This window comes from Stenella coeruleoalba (genome assembly GCF_951394435.1).
Source record: "Stenella coeruleoalba genome assembly, chromosome: 8".
NCBI lineage: Eukaryota > Metazoa > Chordata > Mammalia > Artiodactyla > Delphinidae > Stenella > Stenella coeruleoalba.
This window is the reverse complement of record NC_137154.1, coordinates 46,800,370-46,809,980: the sequence shown is the minus strand read 5'-3', so window position 1 is coordinate 46,809,980 and position 9,611 is coordinate 46,800,370. Positions and strand designations below refer to the sequence as shown.

The following is a 9,611-nucleotide window of genomic DNA, read 5'->3' as shown; positions in this document are numbered from 1 at the left end:
TCCAGCCTCAAGCTCATGTGCTCAAACCCATTCACAATCTCACATGGTCACACACAGACGACAGCTCCCTGGTCTCACCTGACCCACTCAAATATACCCACTAGACTCACTCAAATATACCCACTTCAGCCTCTCTTTTCTCTCACGTACACGGATGCAGCTCCTTCATAGAAAGTGGAAGCCCCAAAGTAGAGAACTCCTACCCCAAGATCCTTGGCCCTAAAGATCCCTTCCCACGGACTGGGCCACTGGCCACAAAACCGTATCTTAGAGACGTAGCCTCCTCCAAGCGCCCATAAGAGCTCAGCCATCCTCCCGCTTCACTCAAGTGGAGGAGCAGGCCCGGGGGCAGGTGACGTGAGATGGCAGCGCATCCCCGCTTCGCCCAGGCAGCCAGTTCCCTGCCCAGGAGCAGGCAGAGGATGAGGCTGTAGGCTGACTCCATCTGGGCTCTGGTCTGTGGCCAGGATAAAAACCGTCCCTGGGGAAGGAGGAGTGAGTGGCCTGATGGTCAGGGGAGCCTGTCCATATAGCCTTCTCTGTTCAGGTTTTGGACCCAAGGAGCCTCTCTTTTTAATACTGTTCAGTGATACCTTTTCAGTTCCAGGCTACGTGCTCGGCACTACGGCTTCAGCCATGACCAAGACAGCATCCCTGCTGCCCGGGGTGAGCCTAGCTCAGCCGCTGGATGTCTGGCTGCCTTCCAGCCTGAGTACCTGCCGGCGTTCTGTCTGTCCCTACCTATCTCTGCCTACACATCCATCTACTTGTGTGTCCATCTCTCCTGCTTGCCAGTACACGTATGTGTCTGACTGTGTGTCTGTTGACTTGTCTGACTCTGCAGTCGTCACAAATGGTCCCACGTCTGCTGGAGGGAACCAGCCTGTCCCAGGTCTCCCCATGGTGTGGTGTTCATCCTCACCTTGATGTGCTCTGTTTGTTTTCCTGGCTTTCCCCCTTCTCCTCAAGGGCACGGACTGTGTCCAGTCCATGATTCATCCTTGTGTCTGGTACTTGCAGCGCAGGGCTGAGACAGACAGATTTGCCGACGGAATGAACGAAAACCTCCCGCCTGCGTGGGCTGAGTTAACAGGGAAACAGAACTGTCCTCACTCATCCAGGGGAGCAGGAAGGCAGGCCCCAGGTTGGGCCCAGGCTGTAAGGAAGAGACAGCAAATGCTGTCCGTCCCCATGAAGGTTAAGAGGGGTTTAAGAATGGTGCTCCCATAGCAGGGAGCTCAGGATTTGGGGTCCTACCATGGAGGCAGCCAGAGCTGGGTCCCTGTCTGGGCAGTCTGGGGGGTTTCAATGGTGGATGTAACACAGGAGCCCAGGGAAGGGAGGTTTTCATCTTGGGGGCCAGGATATATGCTCTGCCAGGGGAGGGGGAGGACACCCTAGCCCCACCTTCTGGCTCAGGGGGTGCTTGGGGTTGTCCCCTCCCCTCCAGCTTGTTCCCGCCAAAGCCCACCTGGAGCCACCCTGCCGGCGACGGCATACACGAGAGCCCCAGGCACCCCCCCCCCCAAGGACCAAGGGGAGGGTCTTGTTTTACTCCCAAGCCAAGGGGAGGGGCCCCAGGTCTGTGTCAGTCACGTGATCAATGCAGAATAACCTCCCCGGAAACATTCATAAGTTTAATCCACGCCAGTAATAAAATCGCATTACATTTCTCATAAAATAAATGTTCCCATTTATATACAGAAGACAGACTGTACAGGCCCAGCCTGGCCCCAGGAGGGGTCACACACAGACGGGCGGCGCTGGAGGAAGGGCCCTTCCTCCCATCGAGGACAGAGGAGCTGTAATCGGCAGGAGAGCGGCTGGCCAGCCGGGCGGGTGGGCAGGCGGGCGGGCGGACGGACGGGCCGGGCGGCCAGGCGCCGGGCGTCACTGAACCTGGGGCTCAAAGGTGCCATTGAGCTGCCCCTCCTCATAGTCCATCTGACACAAGATCATGTTGTTCTTCAGGAAGAATTTGTCTCCCACACAAAATCTGGAAAATCCAAGCAGGAGAGAGAGGCCATGGAGGGGTCCCAGTGGACGGTGACGGCTCCAGACAGGACCCCGCCCGGCCCAGGAAGTGGACGTGTGGGAAGTGAGGTCCCGGGGAGCCTGCTCCTCGAGCTTTCCAGAGGGGATCCCTGAAAGTCTCTCGGCCAGGCCCTGCAGCCTGGGGCGTAAGACACACAGATAAGCCCGGGCCACAGCCCTTCCACATAGTCAGAGCTCCTGTGGAGGTGGGGGCGGGGCTGGGGTCGGAGGGCAGGTGTAGAAATAATGTACCTCAGTGCCAGAGAGGGAGAAAGGGCGGAGGAACAAAGAAATAGGAGAAGACCAACGGAGGAGAGGGAAGGAGAGAGGCAAAGATGGAGCACGAGGAAGGGATAAAACGGCTGGCTTTTCCAACCCTCTGTTCCCCTCCCCAGCTTAAGGAAATGGCTCAGGGAAGGGCACTCTTCCTCTAAACAGGATCTGTGGGTTTCCGGGAACATCCTTCCAGGAGGAGGTGACGCTGTCCCATCATCTTCCCTCGAACCCAAAGAAGGCCCTGCTTTGCCTCTCTGCCCCTCTCGGTCCTCCTCAAGCGCTGGAGGACTCAGCCCTTCCCACAAAGACGTGCCCAGGGTGTCTGAGGCCTGTAGTGGGACCCCAGGGTCACAGGCTCAGTCCCAGCAGATCCCACTTCAACCACCAGGTGGCGCTGCAACTTCACCGAGCCCTCCCGGCAGTAGGTCCGGGCAGAGTCCCAGCCAAACCAGCACTCCCTGCAGGTCCCTCTGGACCTCACTCTCTGGGAACACTTGTATGAACTCCTTCCTCACCTGGGGGCTCCTGAGAAAAGGGCCTGCCTTCTGGGGCCCGGGGCCCGGCCCCCAGCCAGGGTTGAAGCGCTCTGGCTCCTTAGGGCCCTAGGGTCTCCCATGGGGCTCGGGGCACAAAGTAGGGGCCAAAAGACCAGAAACAAGGCTGGGCTGGAACCAGAATCACAGAAATGAGTGACCGTTCCCCAGGGGGATTTCACCCTCCAGGTCTGGGAACCCTTTTTCGCTGGAATGTCCATGCGTGCTCCTGCATGTAGCACACACACACGGCACAGGACATGCATACAGAACCCTTGTGCTCACACGTTTAAAACATGCATGCACAATACATGCATGGGACTCCTCTGGTGGCGCAGTGGTTAAGAATCCACCTGCCAATGCAGGGGACACGGGTTCGAGCCCTGGTCCGGGAAGATCCCATATGCCGCGGAGCAACTAAGCCTGTGTGCCACAACTACTGAGTCTGCACTCTAGAGCCCGCGAGCCACAACTACTGAGCCCACATGCCACAACCACTGAAGCCCATGTGCCTAGAGCCAGGGCTCTGCAACGAAAAGAAGCCACCACAATGAGAAGCCCGCGCACCGCAACGAAGAGCCCCCACTCGCCACAACTAGAGAAAGCCTGTGCGCAGCAATGAAGACCCAATGCAGCCAAAAATAAATAATAAATATATAAAAAAAATAAATGCATGGACACTACACACACTGCACACAGCTCATGCATGGCCCCGTCCATTACATTTGCACAGAGCTTGTACTCCACAAACATGTACATGCGGTATCGGAGGGCACACATTTGGCTACAGGGCTCAGGTGTACATAAAACACACGCATGAACATACATGCTCACAACAACATGCACACACAGAACCCGCATTTGCATGCATGCCTCCATGGCACTCCTGGTCTGTGGCAGCAGGTGTCGGCTGGGGTCTGCTGAGTGTGTTGGGTCTGTTACGGGCCAGCACTCACCTCTGGTTGCAGAGCTGGCAGGCGAAGCAGTCGAGGTGATATACATTGTCCCGGGCCCGCATCACCATCTCGAAGGCTGGAATCAGCTTGCTGCAGGCAGCGCAGTTTCCTGTGGTGCCGAAGAGCCTGCAGAGGGAAGGGTGCAAAGGGCTCAGGCACCTGTTGGGGTGGTGTGGGGGGCAGGGGAGTTGCCTCCATCCAGGGCCCCACCTGCCCTCCCCCTGGTTCAGCAGGTGGGCCTGGGCAAGAGGGAAGGAGCACAGGTGACAGTGTCTAGATTCTGCTAAGAGAGAAGGCTTCAGAGAAATTGGCGCATTCACCCAGGAAGGAGACTCTGGGGACCCAGGTGTTGGCTGACACTGCCCGTCCCCCGGCTTCACTGACAATGCCCCCTCCCAGGCTTCCACTGGTGTCCCTCAAGCACCTGAGGTCACCGGAAGAACACTGGGCTGGGCCCTGAGCAAGGACTCCAGACTCACACAAGCCTGAATTTAGAGACAGTCTGCTGATCATGGGCTGTGTGTCCTCAGGCAAGTTACCGAGTCTCTCTGAGCCTCATTTATTTCAACCGTAAAATGGGGACCATAATGCATTCTTCACAAGCTTGTTGTGAAAACCGTAACCTCTCAGTCACAGCCCCTTTAGTTAATGCCTATGTAGCGTTTGCTATGTGCCAGGCACTGTTCTAAGGACTCTCCAAAGATCAACTCATTTAATCTTGACAACAACCCTATGGGGTGGTCTTTCTGCTACCAACTCATGGTGTGACTTGCCTAACTCCCTTTTTTTTTTTTTTTTTTTGCGGTACGCGGGCCTCTCACTGTCGTGGCCTCTCCCGTTGTGGAGCACAGGCTCCGGACGCGCAGGCTCAGCAGCCATGGCTCACGGGCCCAGCCGCTCCGCGGCATGTGGGATCCTCCCGGACTGGGGCACGAACCTGTGCCCCCTGCATCGGCAGGCGAACTCTCAACCACTGCGCCACCAGGGAAGCCCTAACTCCCTTTTCTTGAACCTCAGTTTATCCTTCTTTAAAATGGGAAGGCTGGACTAGATGATCCTGTTCAAAGGTGCTTCTAAAACAGGACTGACGCCAAAAGGAAGTCCCAAGGCCAACTGGCACGACGCCTCTTTGGGGCAGGCACCCCTCCTCTTAGCTGCTGGTTGCAAAGCTCTAAGGACGGGGAACTCACTCCTTCCCCATGTAGGCCAGTCCTTGGCTGAATGTTCCAGGGGTCTGAGCCAGCCAGGCCTCTGCTCTGCAGACTGGCAGCGCAAGCCCCAAGTGAGGCAAGGGGGCTGAGAGGCGGGCGGGAGGCCCTCTAATCCCTGATTTGTCCAGCTCAAGCGCGGGCGCCTGCAGATGAGCTTGGCTCCATTATTCATCAGCCTGAGCTGCCTGGTGGCTCAGATTAAGGCAGACAAAGGCCGGGCCAACAGCATCTGCTTGCCAAGAGGGGCCTTTCTGGCCACCAGTCCAATGAGAAGTGACTGCAGAGAGGCAGGCTCTGGACAGCCATTCTCAGGGGCTGAGCAGCTCAAGGAAGCCCCGCACCCACGTCCACCCCGGCCCACTGGCCCACCAGGCCCCGAAGTCATTCCTGAGCCTCTGCCAGCGTCCGGGAGAATACCTTCAGGCTCCGGTAGCTGGCAGGGCCCAGGATGCTTGGGGGCGCATCAGCTCTGTAGATGAGCCCACCCTGTACTGTGGTCGTCCCTCTCCAGGTCCTGTGGACTCGTCAGATGGTCTGTCACCTCCCCTCAACCTGGTAGGTTCAGCCCCCAGGTGATATCCTAAACCTCCAGACCCGGAGACCCCTTCCAGGTTGCCGAGGGGTGAGTCCCCAGAAGCATCCTTAACCCCTCCTCCTGGCCTCAGCATCTCTCCTCCAGCCCCAGTCAGGAGCACTGAGTCACACATCCTGGTTTATAGCACCACTTAAAAAAAAAAAAACTCCTGCAAAGGCAGAAGTTAAAAGAGAAGGTGCAGGCAGGTAAATCTTAGGCTCTTCGGGGAAATAGGGGAGCCTCTGCTGATGACCCCGCCCTCCCCCCCTACCCCCCGACATGCCCAGTCCTGAGCAGAGGGAGCCCCAAGAAGCCTGGCCGTGACCTACTAATTAATGCGATGGGCCTTCCTTCCCCGCAAGGCCCTGCCGCCACCCAGCAGCCTGCATGGGAGCCAAATGCAGATGTTGGGTCTCAGCCAGGCCCCTGCTTTGTGGCCTCCTTCCAGCCTTGCTGATGTCATAGATGGCCTGAGGGAGGGTTAACTGGGGAGGAGGAGCCCCGGGGAACAGGATCCAGGTTGTGGAGGAGGGTGGGTCAGAGCTCTGAGGAATGCCAGGAGGGGAAGCAGTAGTCTTTTCACCATTCACAGAGGGGTAACCTGAGGTGGGGGAAGAGGTTCAGGACTAGTTCAAACCCAGGTCTTTAAGTTCCAGCATCAGCAGCTCTTCTAGGGTCTGGCTACCTACCAGGCTCCCCAGGCGTGGGGGTGTTTAATCCCAGGGCCCACCTGGAAGATGGGGAGCTGGGCCCTGGGGAGATTGAGAAGGAGACCGTCAGGCCAGAGGGGCCCAGGGAAGTCAGAGCTTCCCCACCTGCTCCTGGAAGCCCCTCCAGGGCGTCCCTTCCCAGATTTCAGGGACGGGGTGGGTCAAAAGCACCTGGCAAAGGCAGGGCCAGAGCCACACCGGTGCCCTCGGGAAGCTTCTCTTGGGTGCCCAATGGTAACAGATGTGCCCGCCCAGGACCCGTGCTGGGCACTGAGTCCAAGGGGCAGGGCAGGGGCGGGGATGAGTGCAGGCAGGATGCTGGGGCTAGAGCAGGGCAGAGCGGTGCCAGCCTTGGAGGATGGGGCTTTCTGAGCAGAAGGGCTGGGGGGCGGATGGGGTGGGAGGCCGCCCACCTCAGGTAGTCGCGCCGGCACAGGATGAGGTTGGCCTTGGTGTAGAGCGTGGAGCCCACCTCGCCCAGGCGGCAGTCACAGCAGGCGCACTTGAGGCAGTCCTCGTGCCAGTACTTGTCCAGCGCCTTCAGCAGGTAGCGGTCTTTGATCTTGCGGTTGCAGCCTGCGCAGCCCTTCTGCTTCCCTTTGGGCTGGACGGAGAGCATCGGCATACCTGCGGATGGACAGACAGATGGACATGGTGGGCCCTGCGCCTCCCACCTCAGGGTACATCCCTCTGCTTCTCTCTGCTGCCCCCTTCCAGGAGCCCTCCCTGTCTCCCCAGCAGCTGCCTCCCCTGGGCCTGGGTCCCGCCCTGGGTGGCCTGCATGGCACGGCCTCCTCCCCTGCCCCGTGAAGGTCCTCCAGAAGCGGCGGGAGCCCCGCATCTGCTCTGCTGCAGGGCACACAGCTAGTCCTCAGGTCTGCCTCCTGAGTTGTTCCTCTCCTTCCAGCCACTGCCCCCTGTGCCGTGGGATCCACGGTAGGTCTCCTCATGCAGCCACCATCCATTGGCTCTTTCGGCAGCCCTGAGAATGGAATCTCGGGCTTGGGGTCCACTAGAACCCCCAGATCTTTTTGCCACCTCAAGACTTCCTCACACTGCTGTGTGCTTGACCATTTTAACCTAACACGTCAGGCTACAGCCTCTTGATTACGGAGGCGTCAAGAAGAAAGTGAGGGCTTCCCCGGTGGCGCAGTGGTTAAGAATCCGCCTGCCAATGCAGGGGACATGGGTTCAATACCTGGTCCGGGAAGATCCCACATGCCGCGGAGCAACTGAGCCCGTGCGCCACAACTGCTGAGCCTGCACTCTAGAGCCTGCGAGCCACAACTACTGAGCCCCCACACCGCAACTACTGAGCCCCCACGCCGCAACTACTGAAGCCCGCGTGCCTAGAGCCGGTGCTCTACAACAAGAGAAGCCACCGTAATGAGAAGCCTACGCAGCGCAACGAAGAGTAGCCCCTGCTCGCTGCGACTAGAGAAAGCCCGCACGCAGCAACGAAGACCCAATGCAGCCAAAAATAAATAAAATTTAAAAAATAAAAAAAAAGAAGAAAGTGAGATGCCCCTGTGATACTCCCAGGGGGCAGCAGGAGCTCTGGAACTCCTGGTCAATGCTTGGGGAGGTAGCTGGGCCTGGCCTAGTTGACACTTTCCTCAGGAATGTTTCTAGCTAGATTCAAACTTCCTACCTGCCCTAGCCTGAGGAAGGGGAGCACCGGTGACCCAGCATCCTTGCTCATCCTACCAGGATAAGAATCTTGGAGACACTGGCCCTCTCCCAGGGCCCATATGAGCTTCCCGACATACAAGGAAGTGGTAAGTACAAAAGACAGGAATCTCAGCATAGCCTTGACCGGAGGGAGGGGCAGACCTCCCACCAGGCAAGCATGTACACTCACGCATACCCCGTGCACACAGGCAAGGTGTGCAGGCGTGGGCATGTGTGTGCACAGAGGCACAGGCTCCTAGCCCCCGGCCCTGAGGCCATAGGGAGGGGCAGTTGAGAAGGAGGTGGGGACAGATGTTGTCTGGGAACCTGGACATCCATGTGGAGTCCTGAGGCTCGAGCGTGGTGAAGACTAGGCTTGGAGGGAAGTGCGGAGAGTCTCAGAGCCCAGCTGGATGGTGGGGTTGCCTTGCACTTGTCTAAGTCTAATTGACCCTCACAAGGGCTCAGATGGGTTGAGGGGTCACCGCTGGGGGGAACAGCCCACGCCCTCCTGCCTCCTCGTTTTCCAGCAAGCCCCCGAAGACTCCCTCCCCCTGGGCCCAAGGTCTCCACAGGACTCCTGCACTCTTCAGGGCTCTGGGTTCAGCTCCTGTTCCCTGGCATTCCTCCTCTCCCTCCCTCCCCCTCACTGCCCCCAGCCCGGAGTCAGAGCTGCTTCCTTTCCCTTCCCTCTTCTGGGTTGTGACCCTTCCTCAGGCTCCAGGAGAGAACCAGCTTCCAAAGAACCTCAGTCTCAGAATCCACAGAGGTCAGGTGAGAGGGGCCCCCAGAGTTCATACAGGCAAATGCTCTCATTCTACACATGGGGGAACTGAGGCCCAGACAGTCCAAAGAGCTAGTGTAAGCCACTGATCAAGCTGGCCTCTGGGGTTCTTCCTCCTTCCTATGCTCTGTCTCAGCCTCGCTGCCTCCTCAGACTTCTCTTGGAGAGGGGGCGGCCCCCCAGCACCCGGGAGCAGCAGGACAGGTGAGGGCAGGAAGGAGGCAGCGCATCCTCCCTCCTCCAGTGCCCGCGGGGCCCATCTGCTAGCTGGGGAGTTTGCTGCCTAATTTCCTTAATGCAGCTCTACAGGTTAATTGGTCTGAGAGAGTGAGGGGGCTCAGGCCCGCCTGTGTCTCCTCTGACAGGGGCCAGCCTGGTCACAGAGCTCAGGGGAGCCCGGAGAGGCCGCTGGGGAGCAGGCCCACCCGAGAGCTAAGGGGGGCCTGAGACGCTCCTTCCTAGGCCTGGCCTACAGGGATCAAATGGGGGAGGGGTTCAAAGAGCTGGATATGGAAAGGTCTGGGGGCTCCCAGGGTAAAACTACTGTCCCTGGGGCCTGTGGAAGGCGCGCCCAGCCAGCATAGCTATGCATATACATTCCAGCTTGGAAAACCCCAGACCAAGCCTCTCTCTAGTCCCCTCACGGCTGATTTTCCCCTTGCTCCCCAGGGCTAGCAGCAGGCCTGGCTCCCTTCCCAGCAGCCCTGAGCCCTCCCAGGGCTCTATACTTGTGCTATCACTGGGAGGGGGGTGAGTGGCTGGAACATCATTACTCAGGGGATACATCTGGCCCACTAAGTTATGCCCCCAAATGAAGGGGGATCCCAGCACTAGGAGCGTCTGTCCTGCTCCATCTTCCGCC

General features: G+C 58.6%; 1 protein-coding gene across 2 annotated transcripts in view; it reads right to left on the bottom strand.

The window, feature by feature from the left end:
- Positions 1 to 1,652: 1,652 nt before the first annotated feature.
- The window catches only part of LMO1 (LIM domain only 1), a 40,183-nt gene continuing 32,224 nt past the window's right edge, over positions 1,653 to 9,611 (bottom strand). For both annotated transcript variants that reach the window (XM_079928789.1, XM_079928788.1), the window contains 3 exons: positions 6,708 to 6,921; positions 3,800 to 3,925; positions 1,653 to 1,996 (listed from right to left, as the gene is read on the bottom strand). In XM_079928789.1, the coding sequence (XP_079784915.1) occupies positions 1,891 to 1,996; positions 3,800 to 3,925; positions 6,708 to 6,921 (446 nt within the window). In that variant the 3' untranslated portion in view covers positions 1,653 to 1,890. The remainder of the gene's footprint in view (positions 1,997 to 3,799; positions 3,926 to 6,707; positions 6,922 to 9,611) is intronic.